Source organism: Aotus nancymaae, unplaced genomic scaffold, assembly GCF_030222135.1.
Source record: "Aotus nancymaae isolate 86718 unplaced genomic scaffold, 86718_ANA_hifiasm-v0.15.2.pri h1tg000057l, whole genome shotgun sequence".
Taxonomy (NCBI): domain Eukaryota; kingdom Metazoa; phylum Chordata; class Mammalia; order Primates; family Aotidae; genus Aotus; species Aotus nancymaae.
Window position 1 is genome coordinate 25086365 of NW_026988471.1, and position 18872 is coordinate 25105236.

An 18872-nucleotide genomic window follows, 5' to 3' on the forward strand; every position below is an offset into this window, starting at 1 on the left:
TGAGGAATGAACAATTTCATCTTTAAATATTGAAATGTCTGAATTTGGGCAGCAAATATCTCTTAGTATACTTTATATTTGGATTAACAGCCAGGAGTAGGATTAGCTCAACATGTTTTCATTGCAATATGCATTTCAAAAGCATATTTTACATTTAAAATATGTCGCTGTATTCTGTGTATATACTGTTTTTTACTTTAAGTTAAATGGGGTGCGCATACCCTGTTTCCTTGAAAATTTCTTGGAATCCTCATTTTCAGTGTCAACAGGCTTATCTTTGGGTAGTTTTGTAACATATCCTGTTGTTGAATATTTTGGTCAATTCTCCAACAATCCACAGAGGTGTGATGAATTGGCAGAATTTTTTCCTATACTTCATATCTCAATCATAAGCTGCTGAAATGGGCTTCTAGGAAAGTGAAGTTAAGAGTCTGCAAGCAGGTCTGGCTAACCTCCAGTTTCACTTGGAAGCTGGGGAAAGAAAACTTTTTCTAGAACCCATTGGGCTGCTTGTCTCTTGGGGTAAGATGTGCTCAGAGGAAGGTTCCTAACTTTTGACCATGGATCTGGAACCTTATGGAAATAAAAGGATGGTTTCCAATGAATGTAATATATCTGTCTATATCTCTATGGAGATAATCCTACTGAAAATTTTCTTTTCTTTTCTTTCTCTCTCTCTCTCTTTCCCTCTCTGTCTCTCTCTCTCCCTCTCTTATTTCTCTCTTTCTTCCTTTCATTATTTTCTTCCTTACTTCCTTGCTTTCTTGGTTTCTTTTTTCTTGAGTCGGGATCTCACTCTGTCACCCAGGCTGGAGTATGTAACTGCAGCCTTGAGCTCCTGGGCTCAAGTGATCCTTCTGCCTCAGCCTCCTGAGCAGCTGGGGCCACAGGCATGCACCACCACACCAGCTAAATTTTTTATCTTTTATAGAGACAGGATATCACTTTGTTGCCTAGTCTGGTCGTGAAGTCCTGGGCTCAAGCAATCCTTCTGCCACAGCCTCCCAGTGTTGGGATCACAGGCATGAGCCACCCCACCCAGCCTGGACTTCCACTCCTTATTTATGTTATTTATTTCTTTGTATTATTTTTGAAACAGAGTCTAGCTCTGTCTGCATTCAGGCTGGAGTGCAGTGGTGTGATCACAGCTCACTGCAACCTTGACCTTCTGGGCTCAAGTGATCCTCCCACCTCAGCCTCCCGAGTAGCTTGAACAAGCAGACAGTTGCTGCCATGGCCAGCTAATTTTGTTTTAATGTTTTTTAAGAGTTTGCTTTCTTTCACCAGGTGTTTCTGTCTGTAATGCCAGCTACTCTGGAGGCCAAGATGGAAAGATTGCTTGAGTCCAGGCTACTGTAAGCTGGGATCATGCCACTGCACTCTATAGCCTGGACGACAGAATGAGACCTCATCTCTAAAAATTTTTTAAAATTTACTTTCTTCCTTTTAAGTAACCCTTACTTCAATTGCAAACAATGTTTTTATTGTGGAAAATTTAGATAAACATAGAAAGGATGGAAATTCCACCTATCTAGTGGTAGTGTTGACTAACAATTGGATATGAACTTTCCACCATCTTTTCTTTTTTTATACATAAACTTCTCTCCTTTATTTTTTAATTTTTATTTATTTATTTTTTATTGCATTTTAGGTGTTGGGGTACATGTGAAGAACATGCAAGACTGTTGCATAGGTGCATACGTGGCAGTGTGATTTGCTGCCTTCCACCCCTTCACCTATATCTGGCATTTCTCCCCATGCTATCTCTCCCCAACTCTCCACCCCCCGCTGTCCCTCCCCCATTCCCCCTGACAGACCCCAGAGTGTGATGCTCCCCTCCCTGTGTCCATGTGTTCTCATTGTTCAACAACTTTTCTCCTTTTTGAGAGTTAAAATCGTTTATATATGCCAAAAAAAAACCATTCACAGATTTTTAAATACCTACCTTAAAACAGCATACTTTAATTAATTTTTACAGTAGATACCTGTAATAACATTTTTAAAAGAAAGAAGCTGGCTAGAATACAGATTCTTCTTTACTGTGTAACTGTTGCCAATTTCTAGCCCATTGTCTTTTCTACCCCTATCTTCTGCTTTAACGGCAAGTTTGTGCTCTTTATTAAAGGGTGCTAATGTATGTCTCCAAAAGCCCTCTGCTCTTGTTGCCCAGGCTGGAGTACAATAGCATGATCTCGGCTCACTGCAACCTCCACCTCCTGGGTTCAAGCAATTCTCCTGCCTCAGCCTCCTGAGTAGCTGAGATTATAGGCACCCACTACCATGCCCAGCTAATTTTTTTTTTTTTTTTTTTTTTTTTTGTATTTTTAGTAGACACAGGGTTTCACCATGTTGGCCAGGCTGGTCTTGAACTCCTGACCTCAGGTTTTCTGCCTGCTTCGGCCTCCCAAAGTGCTGGGATTACAGGTGTGAGCCACCTCACCTGGCCTTTTTTTTTTTTTCTTTGAGATGGAGTCTCACTCTGTTGCCCAGGCTGGAGTGCAGTGGTGTGATCTCTGCTCACTGCAACCTCCACTTCCTAGTGCAATTCTCCGGCCTCAGCCTCCCGAGTAGCTAGGAGTACAGGTGCACACCATGACACTCAGATAATTTTTGTATTTTTAGTAGAGACAGGATTTCGCCATGTTGGCCAGCTAGTCTCAAACTCCTGATCTCAGGTGATCCACCCATCTCAGCCTTCCAAAGTGCTGGGATTACAGGCATGAGCCACTGCACCTGGGCTCCCTGAAATTTTTATATTGAAAATTTAAAGCTATAAATAGATTTACAACATTTTCCAAAATTATGGTTAAGTATATTTATAACTTATGGAGAAACCCTGTCTCTTCAACATGGAGAAACCCTGTCTCTTCTAAAAATACAAAAATTAGCCGGGCATGGTGGTGGGTGCTTGTAATCCAAGCTACTTGGGAGGCTGAAACAGGGGAATCACTTGAACCTGGGAGGCAGAGGTTGCAGTGAGCCAAGATCATGCCATTGCACTCCAATTATGGGCTGAGTACAGTGGCTCATGCCTGTAATCTCAACACTTTAGGAGACTGAAGCAGGTAAATGGCTTGAGCCTAGGTGTTTGAAACCAGCCTCGGCAACATAGTGAGATACTGTCTCTACAAAAAAATACAAAAACTTAGCCAGGCATTAGCACATGCCTGTACTCCCAGTTACTTGGGAGGCTAAGGTAGGAGGATTGCTTGAGCCTAGGAGGCTGAGGCTGCACTAAGCCATGATTGTGCCACTACACTCCAGCCTGGGCAACAGAATGTAAAAAAAAAAAAAGGCAATTATGATATACCAATGCTCTCTTCTACACTTAAATACAAATTATATGAATGGTAATTACAATATAATAAAAGGATTCCAAGAAATAAGTTACTTCAAAACAGTTATTAAGAAATATCAAGTAGCTGAGTGCCGTGGCTCATGCCTGTAATCCCAGCATTTTGGAAGGCTGAGCTGGGCAGATCACCGGAGGTCAGGAGTTCGAGACCAGCCTGGCCAACATGGAGAAACCCTGTCTCTTCTAAAAATACAAAAATTAGCCGGGCATGATGGTGGGTGCTTGTAATCCCAGCTACTTGGGAGGCTGAAACAGGGGAATCACTTGAACCTGGGAGGCAGAGGTTGCAGTGAGCCAAGATCATGCCATTGCACTCCAGCCTGGGCGACAGAGCAAGACTTCGTCTCAACTAAAAGAAAAAAAAAAGAGGCCAGGCATGGTGGCTCCCGCCTGTAATCTCAACACTTTAGGAGGTTGAGGTGGGTGGATCATGAGGTCAGGAGATTGAGACCATCCTGGCTAACACAAATCCCATCTCTACTACAAACACAAAAAAATAGCTGGGCATGCTAGCATACACCTGTAATCCCAGCTACTCAGGAAGCTGAGGTAGGAGAATCCCTTGAACTTGGGAGGTGGAGGTTGCAGTGAGCCGAGATCGAGCCACTGCACTCCAGCCTGGGTAACAGAGCAAGACTCCATCTCAATTAAAAAAAAAAGAAAGAAAAAAATACCAAGTAATCATGAATATATTCTTTTTCTTTTTCATTTTTCTTTGTCACTGTCCACTTTGCTATGTCTGATGACTGCAATTTGCAATATTTAATATTTACTTCAGAACTTTAAAAAAATACAATAGAAAAGGCAAGTAAAAAATGGTTCTAGGATTGTTTAAATATGAAACAAGTCTTTAAAATTACTTTTTAAAGCCAGAATGGTTAGAATAAAGTAAAAACAATTCCATGGTCATTTAAATCCCAGTTTTGATTCTGACTCAGCAGAGGGAGCCTGGTGGGGCGCAGCAGGGGGCAGGGAGCTGCTGGCCTGGATCTCTGAGGTCATCTACCTGCTGTCCCTCATTTCACTGTGGAAGGTTGAGGGCAGGGAGGTCCTTGAACAGGGCAGCTTTCCTCATTTCCGGCACCATAGGGTTTGAGGCTGCAGCTGTGAAATACACCTCCCCACTCCCCAGAGAAAAGGTCCTTTGCTTCAGCGCTGGATGCCACCACTTGCAACGTCACTTCATTAGGGCTAAAAAACAGAAAAGCTCTTTCTCTTCAAAGCGTATTTAACAAATCAGGGCATTGTTCCATTTGTTCAACTCAGGTGTGGAATATTTTGCTTTATTTCGGCCTGTGGTATTCTGGTGATGAGAACACTGACAACTGCTCGAAGTGAGAGGAAAAAGCATTGTTTGTAAAAAACTACCTAAAGTCATGCTGTCCCTTAGAAACCTTCTGTTGAGAAACGTTCTCCCTCGTCCTACTCCAGCTCCAAGCATCTACCCCACACTCTGACCAATGCCTCTCAAACAAGGAGTTGTCAGGCAACTCCTGAGACCTATCCCTAATCAACTTATTTTGGAAGTCTAGCCCTTTCTCTTTTTTCTCTTGATACACAATAATTTAAGGTGAGGTGCTTTCCACAGTCACAATCTTGTATAATCTTAAAGTTACTTTAAAAACATTTTTGCGACTAGCTCCAGCAATAAATGTTTTACAAGTATGACCTTTTATTTTTAGTTTCTCATAATAGACTTTTTAGTTTTTTATTTTTATTTACTTTTTATTATTCTTATTTTTTGAGATGGAGTCTCACTCTGTCACCCAGGCTGGAGTGCAGTGGTGCAATCTTGGCTCACTGCAGCCTCTGCCTCCCAGGTTCAAGTGATTCTCCTGCTCAGCCTCCCAAGTAGCTGTGATTACAGGTATGCACCACACCGCCCAGCTAATTTTTATATTTTTAGTAGAGACGGGGTTTCTCCATGTTGGCCAGGCTGGTCTCTAACTACTGACCTCAGGTGATCCGCCTGCCTCAGCTTCCCAAAGTCCTGGGACTATAGGCGTGAGCCACCTCACCTGGCCTAGACTTTTTAATTTAATTTAATTTAATTTTTATCTATTTTTTTGAGACAGGGTCTCACTCTGTCACCCAGGCTGGAGTGCAGTGGCACAATCTTGGCTCACTGAAACCTCTGCCTCCCAGGCTCAAGCAATCCTCCCACCTCAGCCCCCTGAGCAGCTGGGACCACAGATGCATGCCACTATGCCCAGTTAATTTAGTTTTATTTTTTGAGGCAAGGTCTCACTCTGTTGCCCAGGCTGGAGTACAGTGGCACAATCTTGGCTTACTTCCTCGGCTCAAGCGATCCTCCCACCTCAGCCTCCTGGGTAGCTGGGACCTCAGGCTTGTACCACCATGCCTGGCTAATTTTTTACTTATTGTAGAGATGGGGGTCTCACTACCTTGCACAGGCTGGTCTTGAACTCCTGATACCTCCATCTCAGCCTCCCAAAGTGCTGAGATTATAGTCGTAAGCCACCGCACCTGGCCTAAACTTTGTTTTTAATCGTGTTTAGGTAAAATTGTCTTCTTTCCTTTCCTTTTCTTTTTTTTTCTTTTTTTAATAGAGACTGGGATTCACTATGTTGGCCAGACTGTTCTCAAATGTCTGATGTCAGGCAGTTCACCCACCTCAGCCTCCCCAAGTGCTGGGGTTACAGGTGTGAGCCAGCCTCACAAAATTGTCTTCTAAAGGGTTATATATGTGACAATATCCATAGCCCATGGTTTACAGTTCACAAAATTCCATTGTAACTTTAGCCCTTTGGTCTTTGTAGCCCCGGCTACCCTAGATTCTTTTCTTTCTTTTATTTATTTTTTTGAGATGGAGTCTCTCTCTGTTGCCCAGCCTGGAGTGCAGTGGCACAATGATGGCTCACTACAGCCTTGACCTTCTGGGCTCAAGTGATCCTCCTGCTTCAGCTTCCCAAGTAGCTTAGACTACAGAACAGACATGGACCACCACACCTAGCTAATTTTTTTTTTTCCAATTTTTAGTAGAGACAGGGGTCTCACTATGTTGCCTAGGCTGGTCTTGAACTCCGGAGCTCAAGTGAACTCCCAATGTGCCGGGATTACAAGCCTGAGCCACCATGCCCAGCCCCGAGATTCTTTTCAAAGGCATCATGGTGCAGTAGAGAGAAACTGGATTCTGGATTTAGAACATTCTGAATTCGGCCGGGCACAGTGGCTTATATTGATAATCCCAGCACTTTGGGAGGCTGAGATGGGCAGATCACTTGAGGTCAGGAATTTGAGACCAGCCTGACCAACATGGTGAAACCCCATCTCTACTAAAAATACAAAAATTAGCTGGGCATGGAGGTGGGCGCCTGTAATCCCAGCTACCTGAGAGACTGAGGTAGGAAGAGAATCACTTGAACCTGGGAGGCAGAGGTTGCAGTGAGCTGAGATCGTGCCACTGTACTCCAGCCTGGGTGACAGAGCTAGACTCTGTCTCAAAAAAAAAAAAAAAGAACATTCTTACTAGTGGCCTTGAGTCAGAGTGTCACTCTGTCGCCCAGGCTGTAATGCAGTGGTGCCATCTCAGCTCACTGCAACTTCTGCCCCCTGGGTTCAAGTGATTCTCCTGCCTCAGCCTCCAATGCTAGGATAACAGGCGTGAGCCACCTCACCTGGCCTTGAGTAAGTTTTTTTAACCTCTTGGAACCCAAATTTCTTCATCTGTAAAGAGGGAATAATAATATGTACCTTGTAGGATTGTCAAGGTTGAAATGAAATAATGTATGTAAGGTTCCAGGCTTGTTGTAAGGTTCCAGGCTTGTGCCTGGCACAGAGGAGAAGATCAATGAAGAGCTGCACTCATACTTAAAAGCCAACATTCTAATTACGGGGACTCTGGAGAAACCTGCCTGCCTCTTTCCCTTAGAAGTGCCCTACAAGGGCAGTTTGACTTAATGTTTTTGTTTCAGATGTTGAGTTTTTGTTAAACTGTCTCTGGTTTGTTATTTATTTTATTTTTATTTTTTTGAGAGAGAGTTTCACTCTGTCACTTGGTCTGGAGTGCAGTGGCATGATCATAGCTCAATGCAACCTCCACCTCCCAGGTTCAAGCGATTCTTGTACCTCAGCCTCCTGAGTAGCTGGGATTACAGGCATGCACCACCACGCCTGGCTAATTTTTCTATTTTTAGTAGAGACGGGGTTTCAATGTTGGCCAAGCTGGTCTTGAACTTCTGACCTCAGGTCATCTGTCTGTGTTGGCCTCCCAAAAGCTCTGGGATTGCAGGCATGAGCCACCTCACCTGGCCTCTGCCTCTGCGTTTAAAGAGAGAGCATTTCGTGCTCTAAATAGAATCAGGAAAGAAAGTGAAACTGGTTTTGTCACAGAGGCAAAGTTCACCCCAGTAAGAACATCCCTAGCTCTGTGTGGAGTCCATGGATTTCTTCATAGACCTGTGAGAATTGAAGACAGGGTGAAGCAGGGAGCAGTTGCAGCTGCCTAGACGGGTGAGGGGGAGCATGGAGGGGAAGCACGAAGACTGAGAGTTCAGACACCCAGGGCAGTGGAATAAGGTGGGCAGATGGCTTGCCAGGACAGAGCAGCCAGATGGAAGAGGAAAGCCTGATTGGCTGTGTTGAATTCACAGAAAGGACCTGGAAGGAAACACACCCAGTGATGTTGGATGCCTGGTTTCAGAACAAGGGGGGAGGGCTGGGTGTGGTGGCTCACACCTGTAATCCCAGCACTTTGGGAGGCCAAGGCAGGTGGATTACTGCAGGCCAGGAGTTTGAGACCAGCCTGGCCAACATGGCAAAACCTCGTCTCTTCCAAAAATACAAAAATTAGCCAGATGTAGTGTGGCTCTCACCTGTAATCCCAGCTACTTGTGTAACTGAAGCCCAAGAATTCCTTGAACCTGGGAGGTGGAGGTTGTAGTGTGCTGAGATCGTGCCACTGCACTCCAGCCTGGGTAACAGAGTAAGGGAAGGAGGGAGGGAGGGAGGGAGAGAGAGAGAAAGAGAGAGAGAACAGGAAAGAAGGAGAGGAAGGAAAGGGGAAAGGGAGTGATCAAACAGCCAGGAAGGAGAATGGTGTCAACCCCTGAGATGGAGCCGAGAGATGACTTTTTAATATTAAAGGGAAAAAAATGATAGCAGCCAATTATGGAGGGAGGGTCCTAGGAGAACGCATCAGATCTTGCAAGTTAACTGTGGTTGTGGGGTCCTGCAGGGAGGGGTGCTTAAAGGGAGGGGTGCATAAACGCAGACCCAGGCCTCGGCTCCGTGCTGCCACAACCTGCTTCCTACAGAGGATCAATCTTGGAAAGTAGGCCTGGGGCAGAAGAGGGAGTCGATGGGAAGGTCAGTGCCCCAATTACAGACTCCCTTCCCCAACCCTTCTCTCCCACATGCCACCCAGAATAGCCCTGGCATCTTTATTGGGTCAGGCTGCCAATTCGCGCTGATCCACTGCTCTGCTCACCCAGCCCTGTCTCTCTGTCCTGTTCCCAGCGCCTGAGCTTTCAAAGGCACTCTCTGCCCCGTCTGTTCTAGTGTCCTCCTGAGAGATGATACTAAAGAGTCCTTGGGGGGAACACCCACTCTGTGGCATAGAATGAAGAATACCCGATTCTGAAATTGCACAAAATAATATATATATATTTTTTTGAGACTGCGTCTCACTCTGTCACCCAGGCTGGAGTGCAGTGGCATAATCTCAGCTCATTGCAACCTCTGACTCCCAGGTTCAAGCAATTCTCCTGCCTCAGCCTCCTGAGTACTGGGATTACTGGCGCATGCCATGCCTGGCTAATTTTTGTATTTTTGGTAGAGAGGAGTTTTACCATGTTGGCGAGGCTGGTCTTGAACTCCTGACCTCAGGTGATCCACCTGTCTTGGCCCCCAAAGTTGGGATTACAGGCTTGAGCCACCATGCCCAGCCACAAATTAATAATCATTATTATTATTTGTTTTTGAGACGAAGGCTCAGTCTGTCGCCCAGGCTGGAGTGCAGTGGTGCAGCCTCAGCTCACTGCAACCTCCGCCTCCCGGGTTCAAGTGATTCTGTCACCTCAGCCTCCCAAGTATCTGGGACTATAGGCACATACCACGCCCAGCTAATTTTTATATTTTTAGTAGAGACAGGCTTTCATCATGTTGGCCAGACTGGTCTCGAATTCCTGACCTCAGGCGATCCACCTGCCTCAGCCTCCCAAAGTGCTGGGATTACAGGCGTCCTGTGAGCCACTGTGCCTGGCCAATAATAATAATTTTAAAAGGAGTACATGGGAAGATTCAGATTCCTAGTCTTTCCCTAATTGTATGACCTTGGACACAAAAGGTGCTACACCTCCCTGAGCCTCAGTCTCCTTTGCTGTATCCACACCTTGGGAGGTTGTTAAGTTCAGATGAACTGCGTAGAAGCACCTTGTAAATAAGTTGCTGTTTTCCTAATTTTCTCACTCCCCTCTTAGAGGGGACAGCTCTGCATTTCCAGTCGCGACTGCAGCAGGACTGTCTCCTTGCTAACACTGCCACTGAGGCTGCCTCTCCCCATGGGCACACCTCCCACCATCCTGTAAAACATAAGCTCAGCTGCAGACCCAGCTGGGGCTTCTGGAGCCTTCTTTCCTCGTTTTCATCTATAGAGAGGGTCAGGAGAATAGGGTATAGCATTTTTTTATATGTTTCATCCACTGAACCACAAGACTGTTATTTCCTGTCACTGCTGCTGCAGCAGGCAGCCATTGTTCTGTGGCTCCTGCACAGCTTGTTCTGCCATTCAAGGACAGAATGTCCTCTCTGTAAGTTCCTCTGCCTGTTTATTCTCCTCTTCCAACTGTCGCCTTTTGAGTTTTATCCTTGCTCATTTTATTTGTATCCCCTTAGCAAGTGGAATTGAAAATAAATCATAATCACAGCTGCCACGTGTTAGCCCTGTGGTGGGCACACTGTGCTAAGTGCTTGTCTTGTTTAATCTCAGCAATCCTGTATGATAGGGATGATATGTCTGAGGCTCAGCGATGGTAAACCACTTCCCCAGGTAACAGAGCTTGAGGGGCAGAGCCAGCATTGAAACCCAGGTCTGACTTACTCCAAAACCTGTCTTCTTTTATTTTTTAAAATGGAAGTAGCTTTCTTGTTTTCTTTTGTTTTTTCTGTTTGTTTTTGTTCAGCGTCATAACAATATTTTAATAACACATTACACTCGCCGGGTGTGGTGGCTCACGCCTGTAATCCCAGCACTCTGGGAGGCCAAGGCGGATCACCTGAGGTCGGGAGTTCGAGACCACCCTGACCAACATGGAGAAACCCTGTCTCTACTAAAGATACAAAACTAGCTGTGCATGGTAGCGCATGCCTGTAATCCCAGCTACTCAGGAGGCTGAGGCAGGAGAATCGCTTCAACCCGGGAGGCGGAGGTTGCGGTGAGCCAAGATCATGCCATTGCACTCCAGCCTGGGCAACAGGAGCAAAACTCCATCTCAAAAAAATAAATAAATAAATCACACTCACCAAATTGCTGAAAGTAAAAAGCACACAATGAGCTCTTGACAATATCAAGTAAAGCTGAAAATATGCATACCCTACAATGCAATGCTTCCATTCCTGGAAACATGCCCCAGGGAAAATGTTCAACATAAACAGGAAAATACCTGTAGAAATGTTCACAGCAGCACTCTTGACAAAACTGGATGGCAGGCATACAGATATATATGATTTCCTGTAGATGTTTAAACTAGTTAATTAGATACAAAGTTATACATAGTCATTGTAAAAAAAACTTCAGATATCGTAGAAAGGCAGAAGGAAAATAAAAATTACCATAATTACACAATTCAAAGATTATAACTGTCAATATTTTGTCAAATAGCTAGACTTTTTCCTAAGCAGACACACACATACACACACATTTCCTTAAAACCAGCCAGGCGTGGTAGCTCATGCCTGTAATCCCAACACTTGGGGACACTGAGGCTGGGGGATCACTTGAGGTCAGGAGCTCAAGACCAGCATGGATAACATAGCAAGAGACCATCTCTAAAAAAAATTTTTTTAAATACAAACAAAAACTTCATTTTTTATTTGCTGTTTATTTAATATATTGTGGCAGTCTTTCTGCATCTACATAGAGCCACACAAAAATTTTATTGACTACATAAAGTTCCTTCATAGGACTCAATAATAATTTAACTGGGTCCTAATAATTTAACCAACCCCATTTTGGTTGTTGCTAATCTTTCACAGTTGTAAATAATGCTTCAGGGCCAGGCACAGTTGCTCACACTGGGAGGCCAAAGTGGTGGCTTGAGGGAAGGAGTTTGAGACGGGCCTGGGCAACATAGAGAGACCCTGTCAAAAAATAAGAAAATTAGCCAGGTGTGGTGGCACCTGCCTGTAGTCCAATCTACCCAGGAGGCTGAGGCAGGAAGACCATTTGAGGTCAAGAATTCAAGGCTGCAGTGAGCTATGATCTCACCATCACACTCCAGCCTGGTGACAGAGCAAGACCTTGTCTATAGAAAAAAAAGCTTCGGCACATACCCCTGCATGTAAATATTTCTCTTTATCTCTATTTCCTTAGTGAAGTTCCTAGGAGGGGTAATTTGGGTCAAAGAATATGCATTTGAAAACTTTTTTAAAGTCAGGCTCGGTGGCCCACATCTGTAATCCTAGGACTTTGGGAGGCTGAGACGGGTGGATCACAAGGTCAAGAGATTGAGACCATCCTGGCCAACATGGTAAAAGCCTGTCTCTACTAAAAATACAAAAATTAGTTGGGCGTGGTGGTACGTGCCTGTAGTCCGAGCTACTCAGGAGGCTGAGGCAAGAGAATTGCTTGAACCCAGGAGGCGGAGGTTGCAGTGAGCCAAGATTGCACCACTGCACTCCAGCCTGGCAACAGAGTGAGACTCCGTCTCAAAAAAAAAAAAAAAAATTAGCCCGGTTTGTTGGTGTATGACTGTGGTCCCAGCTACTCAGGGGGCTGAAGTGGGAGGGTCAATTGAGCCCAGGAGGTTGAGGTTGCAGTAAGCTATGATCATACCACTGCACTCCAGCCTGTGTGATAGAGGGAGATCATATCTCAAAAATAAAAATAAAAAAAAAAACAGAGAGAAACCATTGCCTAATCTAAGGTCATGAAAAATTACCTGTATGTCTTATTCTAAGAGATACAGAGTTTTAGCTTTTATGTTTAGATCTATGATCCATTTTGAGCTAATTTCTATGTATGGTGCAAGGTAAGGATCCAACCTCATTTTTTTGCACGTGGATATCCAGTTCTCTCATTGGTTGAAAAGACCATTCTCTCCCCATAGAAGTGTCTTGTCACCATTGTTGAAAATTAATTGACTAGACTGCTGCGGTGTCTCACATCTGTAATGCCAGCACTGTGGGAGGCTGAGGCAGGCGGATCACCTAAGGTCAGGAGTTCAGGACCAGCCTGGCCAACATGGCAAAACCCCATCTCTACTAAAAATACAGCAATTAGCCAGGCATGTTGGCACGCGCCTGTGGTCCCAGCTACTTGGGAGGCGAAGGCATAAGACTCGCTTGAGCCTGGGAGGCAGTGGTTGCAGTGAGCTGTGATCATGCCGTTGCACTCCAACCTGAGTGACAAGAGTGAGACTCTGTCTCAAAAAAATAAAGAAAGAAAATTGGCTGGGCAGGGTGGCTCACGGCTGTAATCCCAGCACCTTGGGAGGCCAAGGCAGGTGGATCACAAGATCAAGAGATTGAGATCGTCCTGGCTAACATGGTGAAACCCTATCTCTACTAAAAATACGAAAATTAACTGGGCCTGGTGGCATGCACCTTTGGCCCCAGCTAGTCAGGAGGCTGAGGCAGGAGAATCACTTGAACCCAGGACACAGAGGTTGCAGTGAGCTGAGATTGCACAATTGTGCTCCAGCCTAGGCAACAAGAGTGAAACTCCGTCTCAAAAAAGAGAAAGTATATAAACCTACAAGCTAAAGTGAGACTGGATTTCATTTCAGCCTTCAATAGTCCTTTCTACTGCAGAAACAATTTAAAGCAATAGTAGTGAAGAAATATTAATATGTGCCTCTTTCTGTTACACAGTAGTCTCCCCTTAGCCACAGGGGATACGTTTTAAGACCTCTAGTGGATGCTGAAACTGTATCCACTAGAGATCTTAAAACCCTATATATGCTGTGAGGTTTATTTTAAATTTTATTATGATTTAAAATTGTTGGCCGGGCATGGTGGCTCACGCCTGTTAATCCCAGCACTTTGGGAGGCCAAGGCGGGCGGATCACCTGAGGTCGGGAGTTCGAGACCAGCCTGACCAACATGAAGAGACCCCATCTCTACTAAAAATCCAAAATTAGCCGGCCGTGGTGGTACATGCCTGTAATCCCAGCTACTTGGAAGGCTGAGGCAGGAGGATTGCTTGAATCCAGGAGGCGGAGGTTGCGGTGAGCTGAGATCGCGCCATTGCACTCCAACCTGGGCAACAAGAGCGAAACTCTGTCTCAAAAAATAATAATAATAATTTTGTGGGTACATAGTAGGTGTATATGTTAATGGGGTACATAAGATGTATAAGACAAAACAATCATAACAATATACTCTAATAAGGCCAGGTGCAGTGGCTCATGCCTATTATCCCAGATCTTTGGGATGCCAAGGCGGGTGGATCACTTGAGATCAGGAGTTTGAAACCAGCCTGGCCAACATAGTGAAACCCCATCTCTACTAAAAATACAAAAATTAGCCAGGTGTGGTGGTGCATGCCTGTGATCTCAGCTACTCAGGAGGCTGAGGCAGGAGAATCGCTTGAACCTGGGAGGTGGAGGCTGCAGTGAGCTCAGACTGTGCCACTACACTGCAGCCTGGGTGACAGAGCGAGACTTCATCTCGAAACAACAACAACAAAAACACAATATACTCTAATAAAAGTGATGTGGATGTGGTCTCTCTCTTGAAACATCTGATTGTACTGTACTTGCTTATTTTCAGACCACAGTAACTGAAACTGTGGGAATCAAAACCACGGATGAGGGGGACAACGGCACTAGCTTCAGCTGTCAAGCTGAAATAGAGCAAGGAGAGGAAAATTCCAGAACTTGCCGTCTGCAGGGCCTCCTGGCTACCTGAATGATAGGCCCTCATGATGTTGTTTGCTGTTTGTGTTCCACACAAATCCTTTCTAATATAGTCTCTTCCCTACAGCAATAACAGCCAGATGAAGAAGCGACCAACATCCGCAGTAGGCTACAAGAGGCCTATCAGCCAGTATGCTCGGGTTGCCATGGCAATGGGGTCCCACCCCAGGTACAGGGTAAGAAGTGGGGAGGGGAGAAAGAGCCTATGGGAGGGAGGCTGGGTGCGGTGGGTCACACCTGTAAATCCCAGCACTTTGGGAGGCTGAGGCAGGTGGATCACCTGAGGTCAGGAGTTCGAGACCAGCCTGGCCAACATGGTGAATCCCTGTGTCTACTAAAAATATGAAAATTAGGCAGGTGTGGTGATGGGCGCCTGTAATCCTAACTACTTGGGAGGCTGAGGCAGGAGAATCGCTTGAACCCAGGAGGCAGAGGTTGCAGTGAGCCGAGATTGTGCCACTGCACTCCAGCCTGGATGACAGAGCAAGACTCCATCTCAAAAAAAAAGAGCCTATGGGAGGGGAGGGGACACTGACAGCCTCTGCTTCCTCAACCCCCTCATCAGCCCTGCTATACCCAGACTGGCTAAGTGCCTAGAAGGCACACTCACCAGGGCACTGCTCACGTCTGGCATGAAATTCCCACCACAGGCTGAAAACATCATGTTTCTGGAGTTGGACGTGTCCCCTCCAGCTGTCTTTGAGATGGAATTCTCTCATGACCAAGAACAAGACCCTCGTGCGCTACACATGGAGAGGCTCATGCGGTTGGACAGCTTTCTGGAAAGACCTTCCACATCTAAAGTCCGAAAGTCCAGATCCTGGTCAGTACCTTCATTGTCCGTGGCAGCACTGGACCCAGGAGGCAGGGAACTGCAGGGGCTGGGTGAAGCTAAAGAGGGTTTTGGTGGCACCCAAAGGGCAGGAAAGGCGAGGGGTGACTGGGGATGTCAGAGGGGTTCCTGCAGCAACAGGACAGGGCAAAGGAGAGGATTCACAGCTGGGCGCGGTGGCTCACACCTGTAATCCCAGCACTTTGGGAGGCCGAGGCGGATGGATCACCTGAGGTCAGGAGTTCAAGACCAGCCTGGCCAACATGGTGAAACCCTGTCTCTACTAAAAATACAAAAAATTAGCTGCATGTGGTGGTGGATACTTGTAATCCTAGCTACTCAGGAGGCAGAGGCAGGAGAATTGCTTGAACCCGGGAGGCAGAGATTGCAGTGAGCCAAAGTCGCACCACTGCACTCCAACCTGAGCAACAAGAGCGAAACTCGTCTCAAAAAATAAAAAAAGGAGAGGACTCACTTTCCTGTTTCCTGCATTTTTCTAACCTCCCCCTTTGCCTGCCTCATCCCCCTGCAGGTGCCAGAGTCCTCAGCAGCCTCCACCTTCCACCACACATGCCTCCCTGGCCTCTGCTTCTCTGCGCCCTGCGACAGTGGCGGACCATGAGTGACGACCTTCATGTCAGGCTGCCCATCCGATAGACTCCTGGGATGGGGCCGCCAACCCTGGCTCATCTCGTCTGCCGCTTGGTGTGTGTGCGTGTGCGTGCATGTGCGTGTGCGTGTGCGTGTGCGTGTGTGCAGGGGTGAGAATCTGGCAGGCTGTGCCTCTGCCTGCTCTTCTTCCCCTCCTTTATTTAATTCATGTTATTTATTCACGGAGCTCAGTTCATGGTGGGGAGATGCCCTCGCCTGAGCTGTCTGGGCCTACCATGGTCACTGTGTAGCCTCCTTTTCTTCTGACCTGAGAGCCCCCCAGTCATACCTCAGGCTCGTGCCCGTGTCAGCTGCCTCCAGAAGGGAAGGTAGCCAGTGCCTGAGAAGATAGTCCCTTTTCTACCCACCGCACTCCATAACCTCCATCTTCTCCCACGCTGATGGTGAGCAGCCCCTGAACACTTTCTGGGACTAGGAAACTGCTTGGTATTCCCTGAGGACAAGAGACATCCTGACAGTGTTGGCATCTGCTCCCTGTGGACACAGCCCCGCTTTCCGCTTTCTGAGCCTCAGACAACCTCATTCGGCCTCTTTGGCTCCTTTTCAAGGACATTAACAATCCCACCAACATAGCCCATGACCTTCAGCTTTGACAAGAACTCACGGCTTCCTAAACTCTGCTTTAGGAAGAGTTTGGATCGGAATTATGGACTAACCAGTTGCCATGACCTTGGAACCTGCAGGAAATGGAACAACAACTGAGACAACTTGAACAGTCATCAACGGACGTCCCTCCACCAGATCCCTTTGTTTCTGTCCACTCCAAGAAGTCACACTGGTCGACAGGCCATCAAGGCAACTCCCCGTTTTCGAGAGGCTGCTCCCACCTGCTTTGAGCATTTCTCCCTGCAGCCGCCTGGACCCCATTCACAGTGGGAGGAGTCAATGTCATTCTACCCCTGGCTAACTGAAGATGCTAACATCTATTGCTTTTTCCCTTCATCTGTCCCAGGAAACAAGCGCAGGCACAATCTTTTCCAGCTTTGCCTATTACCCTTGTTTCTGAGTCACATTTTTAAGGTATTATTTTGATTGAAAATAGATCCTTTATTCACTAGGTATGCAAATTGGTTCCTAGGGGGGTACTCCTTACCTTCCTTTGTGATGGCCCAAATTGTCTCCAGGTATCTCAAGTGATAAGTAAATTTCTACAAAAAAAAATGGTTAATGTTTATTGACTGGCTTTTTAAGTGTATATTTTGGTGGAGGGGTGAAGAGGTAATAAGGAAAGCAAGGGAGTGAGATAGGATTTCAGAGTGCCCTAATAGTGCAAGTCTCCAGTTCCTAGAATATGAAGAGTGCTGTTATTAGGGTGAAGCCGTGAGACTGACAGATCTGCCTGAAATGGGGGGTGTGGGAGGTGGTGGCAGGGTTATTCTCTTTCCTTCAGGAAATGAACCCTTCTTACGTCGTTCGAGTTCTGCTCTGAGGATCACGCTTGGGTCTGCTTTAACTCCATGACGCTGCCATTTCTGCTTCATTACTGGACTAGAGGGTTGAGCTACCCAGTTGCCATTTGCTCCTGTCCTTCCAGGAAATCACAGTTTTCATCAGAGCCCAAGAGATTATTTGAGACTCGGGATTCAGATCAGAGGTTCGACTGTGGCTGGGACAGGAGTTGTGTGTAGAAATTCCCCAGGTGGCCTGGGCGCAGGGAGACCTCCAGGGCTGCATTGCACAGCCTCTCCACTGACCTCTTTCTCGTTTGTGGACAAAGCAGCATGTGTCACCCCATTCATCACTTGGACACATCGCCCCTGCATTGTCCTGTCACTCCTCCCTCACAGTCTTATAGCACAATATACCCAAATCAGCACCCCCAGTCCGAGGGCTGGGCCCAAGGTATGGTTGGAGGAGTAGGTCCTGCCTGCGGTTTTGTGTATGTGTGTATGTGTGTGTGTGTTTGTGTGTGTGTTTACCTCCACAGGAGACACTCTACACTCAGCGTAAGATTTGCTGGGAACAGAGCCACCAGGGGTGGCTGGATCTCAGTCTCTCTGTCTCTCTTTCTCTCCTTTTCCTTTTGGTGTATCAAACATTTGATTGACAAAGTAAGGGCCTTGATTAGGACCAAATTCCCATGTGTGTTGCTATGGTCTTTATATAGGACAACAGTTAACAATGCAGTGGCCCATTCTTGTCACTCTATACATATGACTATACGGGACATATGTAATATATAAATATATATATAAAACATTCCCCTCTGTCCCCTTGGCTTAGGATGGAGGCCTCTGTTGAGCTGAAATGCACCTGCAGCTGGGTGCTGCCAGCAGCTTGCAGGCCCCAGCCCTGTTCCAATCAACACAGTTGACAATAAAGGAATGAGTATCGTCACGGAGTTGACTGCCTGCCTTCTCTTCCCTTTGTTTCTTTCTACTTGTACTCCCTCCCTTTTTCATTTTCTCCTTTCTCTCTCTTCCTTGTTTTTCCACTAGGGGCTCAAGAGTATATCAGCTGGGCGCATTGGTTCACACCTGTAATCCCAGCACTTTGGGAGGCCAAGGCGGGTGAATCACCTGAGGTCAGGAGTTTCAGACCAGCCTGGCCAACATGGTGAAACCCTATCTCTACTAAAAATACAAAAATTAGCCAGGCGTGGTGGCAGACACCTGTAATCCCAGCTACTTGGGAGGCTGAGGCAGGAGAACTGCTTGAACCTGGGAGGCGGAGGTTGGAGTGAGTCGAGATTGCGCCACTGCACTCCAGCCTGGGCAACATGAGTGAAACTCTGTTTCCAAAAAAAAGAAAGACTAGCTTCCCTAGCCTTTCTTCTTGGGACCTCTGTTCCCTCCTGCTGGGTTCTAGCCACTAGCTCTCTGTAGTGTGGAGGTCTTAGAGGAAATGAAAAGTAGTTACTGCTAAAGAACAAACACAAAGCCTTGAACCCTGACTCCTAGGGGAGCACTGACGTTTC

General features: G+C 46.4%; 1 protein-coding gene across 1 annotated transcript in view; it reads left to right on the forward strand.

Moving 5' to 3' along the window:
* Window positions 1-18296, forward strand: part of KIF3C (kinesin family member 3C) — a 48043-nt gene extending 29747 nt beyond the window's left edge. The window contains exons 6-8 of the mRNA XM_012437639.2: window positions 14519-14627; window positions 15102-15274; window positions 15816-18296. Coding sequence (XP_012293062.1) covers window positions 14519-14627; window positions 15102-15274; window positions 15816-15909 — 376 coding nt within the window. The 3' untranslated portion in view covers window positions 15910-18296. The remainder of the gene's footprint in view (window positions 1-14518; window positions 14628-15101; window positions 15275-15815) is intronic.
* Window positions 18297-18872: the final 576 nt, after the last annotated feature.